Source organism: Rhinolophus sinicus, chromosome 2, assembly GCF_057876585.1.
Source record: "Rhinolophus sinicus isolate RSI-liver-muscle chromosome 2, RSI-T2T, whole genome shotgun sequence".
Taxonomy (NCBI): domain Eukaryota; kingdom Metazoa; phylum Chordata; class Mammalia; order Chiroptera; family Rhinolophidae; genus Rhinolophus; species Rhinolophus sinicus.
The window spans coordinates 169,021,134-169,038,518 of NC_142502.1; the positions used below are offsets into that span (position 1 = coordinate 169,021,134).

At 34.7% G+C, this 17,385-nt stretch overlaps 1 protein-coding gene across 18 annotated transcripts in view; it reads right to left on the reverse strand.

The window, feature by feature from the left end:
- Positions 1 to 17,385, reverse strand: part of BIRC6 (baculoviral IAP repeat containing 6) — a 203,621-nt gene that overhangs the window by 138,570 nt on the left and 47,666 nt on the right. For 11 of the 18 annotated variants that reach the window (XR_012496300.2, XM_074331875.2, XM_074331869.2 and 8 more), the window contains exons 10-14: positions 12,427 to 13,821; positions 6,684 to 6,833; positions 3,166 to 3,391; positions 1,344 to 1,504; positions 162 to 293 (exon numbers count right to left, since the gene is read on the reverse strand). Coding sequence is in view for 17 of the 18 variants with exons in the window: in XM_074331875.2 (XP_074187976.1) it covers positions 162 to 293; positions 1,344 to 1,504; positions 3,166 to 3,391; positions 6,684 to 6,833; positions 12,427 to 13,821 (2,064 nt within the window). In the remaining variant the exon portion in view is untranslated. The remainder of the gene's footprint in view (positions 1 to 161; positions 294 to 1,343; positions 1,505 to 3,165; positions 3,392 to 6,683; positions 6,834 to 12,426; positions 13,822 to 17,385) is intronic. The other 7 variants (XM_019741699.3, XM_019741694.3, XM_019741691.3 and 4 more) reach the window with 2 other exon arrangements.

Here is a 17,385-nt window from a genome sequence, read left to right on the forward strand (position 1 = left end):
AAGTTAAAGCATATTGCCAAAGCAGAATTACAGGTTATTTTTTAATCGTGTTCTTAAAACCAAGTTTTTGCAAGCCATAAGGAAATCTTTGCCCAACATGATGCGTTTGGATCACTACTCCTTTGACTGTCATGGACAACAGCTCTGTTAATTTCACTCACACTGTGATTCCTCTACATCCATGGGCTGCATTTCTTCATTCAAATCAACCAGGGACGGTTTCCCATTTTGTTCCACTTCAATGTTAAGAGCTGGAGACAAAGGAAAGGTGATCTGCCTATCTACTGCTGTTTCTAGAGGATAAAAATATTAGTAAACTTTATTTTGCTTAATATCAATGACTTATGTGCCTAAAATTCTAAAATTTTCTGTTAAACTTGGAATTGTTGTGATTTTCATCACAGATGCTATAAAATGATTGTCAGGTAGAAGAAAATTAGATTCAATTAATTGCTTCATACCCTCTTCTCTCTTAATGGTACTAAAATATTCACCTGAAGAAATAATTTGCTGGTAGTTGAACTCAAGTTCTTAGCCCAGGCTGCAGAATACAAACATCTGCAGTTTTAAAAATACCAATGCCTACTTCCTAGACTCTATTAAATCAGAATCTGTCATGTTTCAAAGGATACACACAGACAAAAAGTCACACATATACACACAAACACACACATACGTTTTCGGAAATAGGAAATTTTTCAGGTTTCAATGTTTTTACGCCTGTTGTGAAGTAACCATTTTACTCTGAAATTATCTCCTGCCTTTTAAATTAACCCTTTAAGGAGAAAGCACTGAGAAGTAAGTAACATCTAGTTCCCAATATGCTAAATGTGTACAATCTATTTTAATAACTCAACATATCAAATTCTTAACTTTTAAGAAAATTAAGATAGGTATACTTATGGCATTACATGAAAGGTTGGGTTTCACTAATAACCTTAAAAGAATATGTGACTTCCATAACAAAGTTCTTTTCCCAATTAAGTCTCCTCTTAAGAAGAATAATGCATTAAGTCTAGTAATGCTAAACGTGAAACTAATTCACAAAGGGACTAATCGCATTTTCAAAGAAAGAAAGCATAATTACTCAAATTTATGCAATTCTGAACAATACTGAGTTACTGAAAAGCTTTAAAATATTCTCAGCATTATGTTTTCTCTATAAAACCACCAAAAGTACAACAAGAAAATAGTGAGGGGTGGGGGAAGAGGGGAGTAAGGGAGCGCAGGTAGGAAAGGAAGGTAAAACCATCACACCTAGATAGCCAAGTTGAAAATTAATGATTTTTAAGAAACCAACTACAAGATAAAATCTTCAAATATAAATTTTGATTCATTCTTACCATTCACTTTCCCTAAGCCTGGAGCTTTATTTTTCAGCAGTGTCACTTGTATCTGTGGAATATTGGTGATGTTTGAGTTCAAAACGAATTTGAATCCCACGTGTCCAACCATACAAGCTTTAGGTAGAACCAATTCAAATACATGTTCATCCCAGCTGTTGCTGTCAAATAAGGGGGAAAATGAAAATAAAGCAAAAATCTTTCTTTGGCTATAACCATGTTATCATTAATATAGCCTTTCACACTCTGATTTTTAGCCTCCAACAAAACAATGCTTCTCAATGGGATCAGAAGAGAAGATAAGCAGTTCCCAACAGAGGTTAAACTTAGGGCAATTGAATGACCTTACCTTAGAAGTTGACACGTGCCTTGGGAACTATACATTAGTGTAATAAACCCTTATTTCTTACAATGTGGAGTATTATGCATCAGAATTATCTGCAGATTCCTGGGCCCCACCCTTAATCTATGAGTAGGATTCCAGGAATCTGCAATTTTAAAATAAGAATTTCTTGTATTTTTTTACACATGTCCATTCTAATTTAAATTATACATTCATATATATGACATATTTAATATACATTAACACATTAACATATTTCACATATCTATATACACACACACATATATATATCTCCAAACCACACTCCTCCAGTAAATTCTAGACTCACATCCAAATTTCTACCAGCCATCTTAAGTTTATCATAAATAAATCCAAATTTCATGATTACCCACTCCAATCTCAGTAAACAGAAATTCCACTTTCAACTAGCTCAACTCAAAACCTTAGTCATCCCTGACTCTTCTCTCCCATACCAGATGATCAATACGTCAGCATATACTGTTCCTTCTACCGTCCAAATTATATCCAGAATAATTATATCCAAATTATATCCAGAATTATATTCACTGCCTCCACCAACTATCACCATGGTCCAAGCTACCATTACCCTTTCACATGGATTACCTCAATAGCATCCAAAGTAGAATCCCTGCTCCCATCACTATCTCCCTAACATACACACCACAACCACTCGTAATCTCTACTCATAAACACATAAGTCCTACCGTATCCTTCTAACATATAAATTATATTACATCACTCCTATACTCAAAACCCTCTAACTTCTTCCCATCTCACTTAGCGTAAAAGTCTCACTGGGTCTATGAAGACATTCGTGGTCTGATTATCAGCTACGTCTTCTGACCTCGCCTCCTACCACCCTCCCCTACATTCACTGCACTCCAACAATGGTCTTTGTGCTCTTCCTGGAATTCATAAAACATATTCTTCAGGGTCTTTGTACTTGTTATATGGCCTCTGAATTAAGGTCTTCATGGAAGGCTTTCTTAGGCCCCTTACATTAAAAATATCCTACACATTTTCTCTCTCCTTCTCACACAAGTACACACCCAACAACTACTCTATAACCATACTGTTTTAACATATTTCATAGCTTTTGTGACCATATGACATAGTAGGTATCTGCTTACTGTCTGTGTGTCCCCACTAGAACGTAAATTCCATGAGTGTCATAGTACAAGTCCTACAAGAGTGCCTGCAAAAAACATGCATTTAAATATCCGTTCAGTAAATTTTGTGGACTGAGTGACCAAACTATTTGCAATGTGAATTACTCTCACTATTTTACCTACAACTAAGAATATATCAATTCCCAAAACTAAGGTGACAAATGAAAGGAACAAATCTATTAATATAAAAAAGTTAAGAGAAAACAGTAGTGTATTTAAGAATTGTATGTTGCTTCTGACAAATGTATACTACGGACTTGAAATTAAATACCTTGGAAAAATGTTTTACCTGTCAGTCTGTAGTTTCCAAGTCCTAGTATGCTGAGCAGCATCTCCGTGGTGTTGCTGATGCAAATGCTGAGGATGCCTCCTTTGCTGCTGTTCTTGTTGAACTTCGACCCAGCATGGAGGCACAGTAGCTGAAAACCGTGGAGTCAAAGTCTCAAAGCGGGTTAGCTCCACTAAAGATGTCAAGATGTCAAGGGTGAATGGCTGGTCCACCAATAAATCAACTCCTTAACAACAGTGAATACAGAATTTGAAATAGGTTAAAAAAAAAAAAAAAAAAAAAAAAGTAGTCTTATTCATGTTTTAGTCTACTCAATTGCGACATTTACCAAATATCCTGAAAGTTAATAATGTGGGCTACATATCTACATGCAACTAAAGTAACTAGCAGTGACTACATTACAGGCATAAGAAATATCCATCTTGAATATTTTAAATTATAGAGAGGGTACTTCTTACTGGAGAAACCTGTTAGAAGACTCCTGACTGAACTAGCACTAAATTAATAAGGGCAACAAAAGTAATAGTACTAAAATGCAAGCCAAACTTACATCAGATCGATAATTTTTAGATTGTTATTTACAAAACAAAATGCTAAACATTAGCAAGTACATAACATCTGCCCTTTCAAACAGTGTTTTTTCCACTTTTGTGTTAGTTAAAAATACATTACACCACATTATAAGAATAACAACTGGCTTCAGAAAGATTAGTTTTCTTTTATATATACATGTATTCACATTGGTGAACTGTTTAACATTAGAAAAAGATGAAAGGCTGCTGTGCTTGCTCCAATTAACAAACATAAGTTTTTAAAAAAGACTAAAAGGGGCCGCCCGGTGGCTCAGGCAGTTAGAGCTCCATGCTCCTAACTCCGAAGGCTGCTGGTTCGATTCCCACATGGGCCAGTGGGCTCTCAACCACAAGGTTGCCAGTTCAATTCCTGGAGTCCCGCAAGGGATGGTGGGCAGCGCCCCCTGCAACTAAGATTGAACATGGCACCTTGAGCTGAGCTGCCACTGAGTTCCCAGATGGTTCAGTTGGTTGGAGCACGTCCTCTCAACCACAAGGTTGTCGGTTCGACTCCCACAAGGGATGGTGGACTGCGCCCCCTGCAACTAGTAATGGCAACTGGACCTGGAGCTGAGCTGCGCCCTCCACAACTAAGATTGAAAGGACAACAACTTGACTTGGAAAAAAAAAGTCCTGGAAGTACACACTGTTCCCCAATAAAGTCCTGTTCTCTTTCCCCAATACAATCTTTAAAAAGAAAAAAGAAGACTAAAATACAAAATCTGATAGGTTTACAATATTTCCACAAAGAAAATTTACACCAAGTTTTATAAAATTATCACAAGTATACTTCAAACCACATTTTTTCTCAAAGCTTCGAACTTTATAAAGCTGACACTGCATTAAACTGCAAATATTAACAGCATGTCAATAGCCCTCTTTACATTATAGTCAGGCACCATGTTAACAACAGGATACATTCTAAGAAATGCACCGTTAGGTGATTCTGTCGTGCGAACATCAGAGTGCACTTACACAAACCTCGACGGGATGGACTACTACACACCTAGGCTACATGGTATGGCCTACTGCTCCTAGGCAAGCCTGTATAGCGTATTACTGTACAAAGGAACACGAGATTAAATCAAGCATAAGAGAAAATGATGCAATTGTGAGACACAGTAAATGTCAGATGTATGAGACTGCTACCAGTGTAACACGGCACACTGACTTATAGAGAACTTTTTCTTTGTAAGTAGAAAAAGTACACTCTAATGATAAAAAATATATAGTACAGTAAATACATAAACCAGTATCATAGTCATTTATTATCAAGTATTATGTGCTGTACATAATTACATGTGCTACACTTTTATATGACTGGCAGCACAGTTGTTTTGTTTACACCAGCATCACCACAAACACCTGAGTTATATGTTGCACCACAATGTTACAACTAAGACATCACTGGGCGATAAGAATTCTTCAGCTCCATTATCTTATGGGACCATCATATATGCGGTCCATCATTGACCAAAGCATCATTATGCAGCACACAACTGTATTTCCTTCTTTATCACCTAATTCATGGCTTGTCTACTAAATAGTATTTTTATGAACTCTATATGAAAATTCTTGTCCATTATAACAATAACCTATAAAATATGAAAACATTCAACACATTAGCTTTTTAAACTAAGTCGTACAGTGCATTAAGACAATCAAGTCTTGACTAATTATAACAAGAGACATGAGTCAGTGTATCTCAACTAGGGCAGTCTTGCCTCCCAAGGACCATATGAATGAGGGCAATTGTGTGTGCTACTAGAATCTAGTAGTAGGAAGAAGCCAGAGATATGGGATACAGTACAGGACAGTCCTCCCACAACAAAAAATTATCTAGCCCAAAATGTCAATAGTGCTACGGTTGAGAACCCCTGACATAACGTAGTGAAGACTACCATATATTATAAAAATAATCTCTCAAGTTAACATGTATTATACTAGTAATCACTAAAAGTTTGCCTTTGGTGCAAAGAAGAATGATCAAATACCCAAATTCACTAAGATCAAATACCAACTTTATGTATTTTTTCTATTCAGAATATGTTTGAGTTTAAACACACTTTTCATTAAAGATTTGTTAAACTTCTGTTAAATGCCAAATTTGGGGGGGGGGGTAAAATGTGGTGCTAAAAGTAATACATAACAGCACTGTGGAAGTACAAAAAAGACTAACAGTAGGAGAAAAGGTTGGGAAAAGAGCTCAGTGTAACATGTGTAGAGCATGAAACTGAATTCCACAATTAAATCGTGAAAAAAGCTTACTATAACTGGACACTGAGAAAAATAATAGAGTTACTTCATAAAAGTCCATAAAATAAATAAAGATTTTTAAGCAGGAGAAACATGCTAACATTACTTCTTTTGAAAAATCAGTCCCAGAGGGCAGTGTAGAACCAGGATGGAAGAAAGGGCAAAAACAACAAACGAATAAAAACAAACCTAGCTCAAGTTTCACAATGGGGCAACAAAGGTCTGACTGTACTATCCCAAGAAGAGAGTAGTATTTTTTCAGCTTTTCAATTCCAGTAGGGCTTTAGTAATACCGGCCTTTCCACTGACTTTACACTTACTTAATGAACTCTTCTCTTTTTCATGTTTTTTTTCTCCCTAACTACAGCAAAAGCTCCTTAGTAGCCAATATAATGTTTTTACCTCTTAGGTAACTTCACCAATATTGTTCAACCTACCACAGAATGAAAACCATTTCTTATTTTAATGTTTACAACATTTTCCAACTACTGGAAAAATAATGATAAATAATGTACAAAAATAAGCCTGGTAAAAGAATGTCAATAGGAAAATGAACTCTCTCAACAAAGAAACTAAGAGTTGACTATACAAACTGAAATAGTGTTTAAGATGATATAAGAAAGACTCAAAAAACTTTAAACATCACAAGAATTTGCATTTTTTAAAGTATTTAAAAACTGAACATCATACCTGTAATGCCAGGACTTGAAGGATTTGATAAAGGTTTGGAACCTTCTGAAGATGGTTCTATTCCTTTAGAAAGAGATCCATCCACTAGTATATCAGCTTCATCAATATCATCACAGGTTCCTCCAATTTGGAGAAAATGAAGCTCACCACCTACAATGTAGTAAAATTCCATCAACATAGATACACAGAAAATGGGTAAACATATAAACACATACTACTTGGTTAAGAAACTTATTTTAATATCACTCAATACTCAAATAAAGAGGGCTACTAAAGTGATTTATCTCCAAGAATTTAGATATTAAATTGCCAAGGAATTGAAAACTGAAAATTAAAGTGAATTAGGAAAATGAGAAACACATACTCATGTGAAAAGTCACTTATCTAGTACTTACTATGTGTAAGACACTAAATGCTTCAATTAATTCATGTAGTCTTCACAAAAAAACATTGATAGGGACAATTATTGTGGCCACTTTACAGATAAGGAAACTGATGCACGAGCTATACTGGGATCCACAGCACAATCTCTTAATTCCAGCAGTAACAAAACAGAACAACAAACACTCTTAATTTTTTGAAGCACTCACAAATTTTATCACAGGAAAAAACTGAAAGTGAACTTAGCAAATTTTTAACACAAAAATTAATAAAAGTATCTTCTAGAAAGACTATTTGGAGATTCACTTCCAGAATTACAGAATAAAGATGATACATCCTCTTCCTGAAAAGCAACTTTATATTAGGTTGGTGCAAAAGGAATTGCGGTTTTTGCAATTATTTTTAACCTTTTAAACTGCAATTACTTTTGCACCAACCGAACATAAGCCTGGACAAAACTGTTATTCAACCAGGATGGGGCAAGCCATGAAAACCATCAGATTCGCTGCTACGGCCACAGAGAGCTCATTGGATTTCGAGAGCTATCAGGTTAAAGTGCCTCAGTGGCAATAAAAATGAGGCCCATCAACTCTGCTACCTGAAGTCAGCATCTTGTTTACGGCAAGCAAAGCACTAGAAATAACCAGGGATTTAACAGGAGTTAAAAGAAGTGAGAGAAACATATGGGGCTTGGTAAACTCTCCACATAGCCTACATTGATCAGAGGTTGTACACATATGTAGCAAAGACTAGATAGGGCTCAAGCACTCAATACATTCCCAGTCAATTAAGTCCCATGCCTATGCAGAAAAGACCTGAGAAGGAAAAAGAGATAATAAAAATACAGAAAATAAAGTCAGGGCACACTTGCATACAGCCTTACCAGCAAAGGTATTTGGGCACAACCACTTATCAAAATCTTTGGCTGAATACTATGTGGACACAGAGGCAACAATAAGAAACAAGGCTTAAAAATTAAAACCAGAAAAGAAAAAAATATGAGGCGAGACATCAGCAACTGCGTACTGCAAAAAAAAACATATTTCACAGACTTACTCAGGTAGATTACCAAACAAACAAAGCAACAACAACCTCCAAAGGAGGGGAATCAGAATCCAGAGTTTCTACAATGTTATTTAAAATGTTCACTATTAAATTAAAAATTATAAGACATGAAAAGAAAAAGTGACCCATGCTTAAGAAAAAACAAAATCAATGAGAAATATCTTTGTGTACCAGATTACATTTGGCAGACAAAGACTACAAAAGATACTACTATAAATATTCTCATAGAATAAGAGGAAACCAGGTATGGAAAATTAGGGAACAAATGGTGAAAATGACTCAACAAATAAAGAATCTCAACAAAGAAAAAAATTATTCTAAAAGAACAAAAGGGAAATTCTGGAGTTGAAAAGTAATATAACTAAAATGAAAAGTTCACTTAAGAGGCTCAAAGCAGATTTGAGATGGCAGAAGAAAAAATCAGTGAAATAAAAATAGACGAATAGAAATTAACCAATCTAAATAAAGAAAAGATTTTTTAAAATGAAAAACATCTCAGAGACCTATGGGTCAGATCAAGTGTAAGAGAATTATATATAATGGGAATTCCAGAAAAAGGCATAGAAAAAAATGCGATGAAATAATGGACAAAAACTCCCCAGATTTGATGAAAAACATTACACTATAAATCCCAGCAGTTCAATGAACCTCAACTCAAGTAGGATAAATAATACCAAGAGATACACAGATACATATATATATATATATATACACACACATTATAGTCAAACTACTGAAAGTCAAAGTCAGTGAGAAAATCTGGAAAGCATCAAGTTAAAAATAACTCATGACAGACATGGAGACTACAATAGAAATTAACAGCTGACTTATCGAAAACAATGGAGGCTAGAAGGCAATAGAATGACATGCAGAAATAGTCAACCAATAATTCTACATACAGCAGTAGTCTTCAAAAATAAATGTGAAATAGACATTTCCAGATCAACAATGACTGAATTTTTTGCTAGCAAACCTGCCTTATAATAATTACTAAAGAAAAGTCCTTCAAGATGAAAAAAAGCAATACAAAATTCACAAGAAAAAATAGAGTACTAGAAATAAAAATTAGGTGAACGTAATATTTTTTCTCATTTAACTTTTTTAAAAGAGAAAGATTTAATAAAATAACTAACAGTTTTTGTTGGGTTTATAACTTATCTAAACGTAATATATAAGACAACACTAGCACAAAGGTAGGGGAGAAAAAAAGATTACAGCAGTTTCCGTATTTTACTAGAATCAAGTTAGTATTATTCTGAAGTAGATGTGGTAAGTTAAACCATTAAGAATGTAAGTCCAAACAGAGGTTCTGATGCTCCTCAACTTATGATGAGGTTACTTCTCAATAAACTCATCCTAAATTGACAATATCGTTAAGCTGAAAATGCATTTAATATACTTAACCTATCGAACATCATAGCTTAGCCTACTGGTTTTTACTGAATAAATATAGCTTTTGCACATCATAAAGTAAAAAAATCGTAAGTAAAACCATCTTAGATTGGGAGCCGTCTTACATATTTTTTAAAAATATCAACACAGGCTCTAGGGACATCATGCCAAATGGCAAAGCAGAAACTTCTAGGTGGAAAGCTCTAGAGGTCAGTACCTCCATCAAAGCAACAACTAGGGAGAGTGATTGGAACTCTGGAACCTAACACAACAACCAGGGGAGTGCTTAGTAAGGAAGAAACTGCTGATCTTCCACAAGAGTGGACTGCAGGAACCATCTGCCACCCTCTTCCTCAGCTGCTCGGCAAGTGGCCCACATTTCTGCAGTGGCTGGCTGGTGCCAGGGTAGGGGGTAAGAACCTTGCTTCATATATACACGTGTGTATTCTATTTCTGAATATTAATCAAAGATAGCTTCATCAAATCTACTTTTTAGCATATTATTAATACTAATTTATTAATACTAATAAAATTAACTTACATTTATCAATTGTAGATTTTTATCAAAAGTCTCAATGAATCTCCATGAGAAAAAGTTTTATACTATTTGAATACACTCATACAAGGCAATGTCACGTCCATTTCATTCAGTCTAAAAGCTTTTAAAAATCTTAATCCTACTTTACGGACTGTCACACATACATTTTAAAACATCAACTTTTTTCTCCTCTTTACTGTTATTAATCTAATCTTTTCCAAATGCATCTTGATCAGTCAATCCTTGAAGAACTGGGGGATAATTGTCAAAGTGGTTAACTTCTCAGGCTTTTTCCTGTCCTCCAATTCATCCGAATAAATTCCTTATCACATGAGATCACTTACTAGAACTTTTTACTATCCAAACTCCAAGAATACATTAATCTAGTTTATGACTTAAAAACTATTTCTCCTAAATCGCCAAAAGCATATTTCATTAAATAGTAATTTAAATCATTAAAACTCTGATTGCATTTCTGGAAAATGCTACTAGTGTCTTAAAAAGATGTACCCTGAAGCTAGGTTCTCAGGTTTTAAACCCAGCTCCATTTTGGATGGCCAATGGTAAATTAAATTTTCATTTCTTAAATCTTGCATATTAAGATTCCAAAAAAAGTCAATTTATGAGTCGTCTGCTTTTGTTACATTCTGGCAGCCTAATGTAGTTAATCACTCTGATGACAGACTGCCAGATTTGAACGCTGACTCTGTCACTTTTAGCTCTATGACTTAGGCAAGTTACTTAACCTCTCTTTCCCTCAGTTTCCTTATCTGCAAAATGGAGACAATGATAACACATACCTCATAAGTTGGTGTAATGACTAAAAGAATGAACAGAGGTAAAGCTCTCACAACATGATCAATAAATTCAAATTACCCTTCATACCACATAGTATTTCAATGGTTTTGCTGAACTTTATCAACTCTAATTCAACGTTTTATTAGTCTATAGTTAGTCTGCATTGCTCATTTTTTCAAATTAATCTAGCTGGGTTTTTATGTTATTTGAAGATTTTTCCCCCATGTTATTTCACCTGAAGTATCTCAAAGAAGGCAATCTGAACCACTACATTACCTGAACCATTATCCTTCTTAGCTCAAATCTTAAAATCGTTTTAAAAAGAGGAAAACAGGTTAATTCCAACCAGAACCATGTGAGATATTAACTCTTCTCAAACCCAATTTCTCTGCTAAGCATTGGCTATAGTTACCTAATCTTCAAATATCTCCTGGCCCTCACTTCCTACTAAACTATCATCAGGACTATTCATTTTGCCTGACACTGTCAGTAATCCTTTTCAAAAATTGCTTTTTCCCGGGCCAGCCTGGTGGCTCAGGCGGTTGGAGCTCTGTGCTCCTAACTCCGAAGGCTGCCGGTTCGATTCCCACATGGGCCAGTGGGCTCTCAACCACAAGGTTGCCAGTTCAATTCCTCGACTCCCGGAAGGGATGGTGGGCTCCACCCCCTCCAACTAGCAACAGCAACTGGACCTGGACCTGGAGCTGAGCTGCACCCTCCACAACTAAGACTGAAAGGACAACAACTTGAAGCTGAACGGCACCCTCCACAACTACGACTGAAAGGACAACAATTTGATTTGGAAAAAAGTCCTGGAAGTACACACTGTTCCCCAATAAAGTCCTGTTCCCCTTCCCCAATAAAATCTTAAAAAAAGAAAGCATTCCAGTCTAAAGCAATCGATGCTTCTTCATTCTTTCTTAAAAAAAAAAAATTTGCTTTCTCCCTCCAACTTAAAATACATTATTAAGTAGAAAAAAAACTGCACACAATGTGTTAATTTTCATGGAGCCTCAGCTGTTGCAAAACTGATTCACTATCAGCCAAATGTTAGGAGTAAATCAGAGAGAAAAAATTTATTTGGCAAAATAATTAACTTGCTAAATATTTTTATTTCGGAAGGAAATAAGGACTAATATCTGTGCCAGAAACTTTACATACATAATTTCATTTAATTCTAACAAGCCTGGAAACAGGCCTTCTTATCCCAGTTTATAAATAAAGAAACAAAGGTTTACTGAGTTTAAAGTAACTTGCCCAAAGCCACAAAATTGAGCAGATGCAGGCAGGACTCACAGAAACAACAGCAGGTTATTTTCCTGAGGTTAAAGCAGAGAAGATACTTTCTGAGAGACTTATTAACTTATTTACAACTAGAATCTTTACCTAGAGCAGTAGAAAAGAGTTTTAAAAAGTTAAAAATTAAAACAGTAGAAAGATTTACTACGGCATTATAAAAGATTAAATTTCCATCTATATGAATCTAAAATTCATACTAGGTATGCACATCAACAAGTGCCATAAATTGTGTTAAGAGTTGTGGACGAACCAAATAAACTAACCACTTACCTTTGGTGCATGCACACAGCCTGTCTGTGCCCGAGCAATAAATGACAGAAACAAATGAGTCCTGTTCCTCAGTGCCCTCCTTTTTGGGAGGTTCCACTTTGGCCAAAATTTCAAAGTTTGAAAGATCTAGTATTTTTACATATCCTCCCTGAGTGGTTATTACCAGGTGTCCAAGAGTAGAAATATCAGACTTTTTCTCTCTCTCAATGCCATTCTTTGAGGTTAACTGCATTTCCTCGACAGGTTCCTCACAGTCATCCTCTCGATTATCCAATATATCTGGCGGAAGCAAAATGAGCGAGGTAATTGTGTCCTGGGGATCTTTGATATGTTGGATTTTTATTGGCTCCTCTTCTAAAGTCACTATCCGAGTGGCATAATTCATTTTATAAAGTATTAAATATCCACCACTAACATTCCTCTGCTCAGGGTGAATTATCAAAGGAGTCTGTACATCTGCTGGTGATTCGTGTTGGATGACACTAATATTTGCACCATTCACTACAGGAAGACTGGATTCCAGCTCACCTTTCCGTCTATTACATAGTGCAGAGTTTAATTTATTTAAATTATTCAAGGCCTCTACTTGATTTATTGCACTCAAGGATTCAACAGGGCATGTCCGCAGTCCTACCAACAAATGAATTCCATCAGCACAAGGAGTTACTGAGTCTATACAAAGATTCTCCTCCTCTGCAAACTTTGGCAGCCTCAAGCACTGGACCAAAGTCCCAGGCTTGGGAGACACAGAGTTCCACTTCTCAGAATCTGGAGAGGTAAGGTTGGCTGCTGCATCCGCGAACTGTTGAATGTAACTCACAGGAGGATCCTGCAACAACAACTGCTCCTGACTATCCAGTTCCATTTCAATAATCTGTGGAACTGTAAAACCATCATCATGCAAACTTTTACTCATTATATTGTTCATTTGTGAAAAGATTTTTCCTGCTTTCTCATCAGATTCCTTGATGCTATAAAGAAGCAAAATGGGTAAAGTCCTCCTTACCAGAGGAGAATTTAATTCTGAATTAGTGCAGGATTCATTGTCAGTTGACCCCTGTTCTGATACACTTTCACCCTGAGTTCTGCTTAAACCATCCAGTGACCTGTGAGAATTACTACTAACAGGTGAGGTAGCAGGAGATTTATATGTTAATAAACCTCCAGCTAATAAACATGGAAAGGGAATGTTGTGTTGTTCCTGGTGCTTTTCCTTTGTCTTTTCACTCTTAGAGTTTGTTAAGCAAGGATTTGCCCCAAGTTCTTCAAGATCCTTAACAGTATCTTCAAGCACATTTGCAACAATCTCCCACTGAAGTTTTTCTGGCTGCTGGAGAATGCTGAGTGCTGTTATATCAAGGCTCACTTCCATGGCTTCCTTCTGCGATGTATGCCCTTTGAAAAGGAACAATATTTATTAGCAATCGTATTGCAAATGCAAATCAAAATCTGTACTATAATGTTTTCATTTGTACTCATCTAGTCAATAAATTATAAGTGGAAGAACTTAAAATATTTTAAAGAAAACTTAATCAAATCTGAATTTTCAATTCAGAATATATTCATTTGCCTAGTAATTTGTGAGCCAAGTTTCGTTTTAAATTAGAATAAAAGGGTTAAAGAATGACGACATCATTAATATAAAAATAATCAGAATCCTACCATTTAATTCTAAATCAAAAAATAATGCTATTTATGCATCTGTCATTTATGCACACTGCAGAATATCCCTGAAACAATATTGTAATCTCAGTTCCCTATCCTTTACCATTTACGAGTCACAGCCTCATCTCCTCTCTCCTACCCCACCATGCTAATTACCAGTTGATTGTCACAGCATGCAATTTCATCCTAACCTCAGCTTACAAAACTGTAATAACTAGAAAAAGCGTTCCCAAAATTTGTCATTTTAAAAATGAAACGTAAGTGTCTTCTGTGTTATCTGCTAAGTTTTAGTTCATTGTAGTTCATTAAAAGTCAACTACAGTTCTTCAAGCTGTCCCCTTACAAACAATACAAAAGTTATTGCTCAGTCCCAACACTCCAAACATGCCATCTCTGTCTACACAAAACCCTGCAGTAGATATCAGTCAACACCTGTACCAGGTATAATCTCGATACCAAAGTTTCAATACTGAAAGTTTCAACCAGTTTGTTTTTTTCTGAATAGCACAAACCACTATCCCTCAGACAAGAACGGTATTAGCAACAATAATTCAAAGATAAACTCTAGGTAATCTGGAAATACAAAAAAAAAAAAAAGACTGAAATTTACAATTTTAGGTAAGAATACAGAAAAGTAAAGGAAATAAACATAAAATAATTCAAGATGATTGCATGAAAGTTTTTCAAAAGTTCCCAAGTAAATGAATCAGCAAGAAAGATTCATGGAACATCAAACGTTTAAGATATATTGAAAGTTCTGTTTATACCACTTTTGTTACCTATTTCATTAACAATATCTTCAAAATGCTCACTGGCAGGTTTAATTAGAATTTCACATTTTCTAAGGATAATCTTCTCATTTCACATATTGTCACTATTATCCTCTAGAACTGAAACCACTTCTAGCTAAGCAGTGGAAAATACTAATTACAAACTCAACAATTTAGTTTTCCTAACGAAGCTGTCCATTTATTTAACCACTCACTTGACTACATTCACGTGCACTCTGTATCTGCCATGCAATATGTATATATATTTACTCTACTAATATACTAATCTAGACATGAAATTAAATGTTGACAGTGAGATTTTTATAACATGTAGTACACTATTATAAGACTTGAGGATGTTCAACTATTTATTAGACTAAATGATTAAATGATTTTGTTAAAGTTATGGTAAGAAACTGTCAAGAAAAAGCTGTTTTATTCTACATATAGCATATTTAAAAAATTAATTAAACATAAATTACAAACATTAACACACATTTAAGATAATATTCAAAGTAAATGAAATATGAGATGAGACTGTCCAGTAGAAAGGAAAATATAAACAAGCGGCATTACTACTCTGCTTCTTCCCAGCTATTTACTTACTCAACATCTGGGAAACAGCATATGCCATATGTCGTACATTCTATTCTACTAATAATGACTACTATCGAAAAACTGTAAGAGGCATACTTGTTGTCTTATCTCAGAGTTTCTCAAACCCACTGTACCACAAAAAAATGTTTATGCAATATACCTACAGACATCCTTCACTATAATATTCTTCAGGTAATCATTCTGAGAAACCCCTCTTCTCTATTCTGCTCACTCAAGCAGTGTCAACCCACAATTCTGCCAGCCAAACTTCCTGAGGTTAGCAATTCGGTTTTATACAGGCACTTTTCTAAGACCATCAAATTTCAATTTGAACCATCCTTCAATCTCCTGACAAACATTTTTCCCACTCTTCACAAGAAGCAATATATCCTTGATTCAGATATATGGCCCCAAAACAAACTTTTCTCTCTGACATCATCTAGATACTTTCAAAAGTCATAACCTTCAGGTGTAAACTAGATAAAAGTCTTAGTCTGCACTCCCATTTTTTAAACTAAAATATATATTCTATAATTGTGCAGATCACATCATTCAATTTGATGAGAATCACCTAGTTAGTAAACTTAAGTTTTGAAATAGAATCTATGACTTATTTTACATAATTCAGGAAGAGAACACATCTATCATTAATATCACGCCTCCAAAAGCCACCAATAAGCTTTCAATATATCAGATTAGAATATAACATATAATTATATTCCAATTGTATATATGTATCAATAATTACCTTAGAAGATACATATTTTACTGCAAATTAATGAGGTACTTACAAATCCCAAAAGGAGGCAATTAAAATGCTTAAATGAGAAGAAATTTTTTTCTCTTACTATGGCTACCATTTAATTCTACATAAAAGGAGAATACTCCCAACCCTAAATGAAGTATCACAGAAAAAGTCAACAAAACTATATGGTAACTGTTTTTAGATACTGGGAAGTGAAGTGAACAGGACTACAGTATCTACAGAAAGTATAAAAGATCAACCAGGCACAGATGAGAAAGATAAAGGTAGAAAGGGATAAGGAAATAGACCAAAGATAGAGATTATAATTACAAAAATACCTACTGAGATCCTTAGACCCGAGAAAAGAGCAAAGCTATAGCATACAAAGGAAAGGTTATAGTTAGAGTCAAAAAAACTAAGAACAGAAAAGGAACATTTAGTTCAAATATTTCACTTTAAAATGAAAAACTGAGGCCCGGAGAGTTTAAGTGACTTGACAAAACCAAACAGCTATTTTGTAGAAGAGACTAGTGAACCTCTAACCAGATCTCCAGGTGACCAGTGAATTATTCTTCATCAGATTAAGAATATGCAATAGTATAGCCCTTTTTTGCTTTTGCAAAAGGACAACAAAGAGGGAAAAGAGCATTATCTTCATAAGACTAAATTTTTAAAATGAAATCTTTATTTTTCTGAAACTAACTACACATCTGTAATTCATTCAGGGCATCTTCCTACTTTTCTGTTGATGTTTTTGTTTCTAAAAACTACCTTAAAAGACAACTAAGGTTAACCCAAAATCAGTCCAATATTGTTTGGTGGCTTTAAAAAGGACTTTGTAACAAATTAGAATTTAGAGACCACATGCTACTCTATACTAACTATAACTTTTGACAACTATACTACACAAAACCATGTCTCTTCTAGAGATATAACAAATTATGTATGTCCTTAGTTCATGAGATTTGACATTAGAGAATAGCCACAATTTAATAATGGTTGCTTTTAAAAAATACTGGCTACTTCCCAGATACTATGCTTTGCATATATATATATATATATATATATATATATATATATATGTGTGTGTATATATATATATATATATATATATATACATATATATATATATGTATGTATATATATATATATATATATATACATATATATATATATATATAT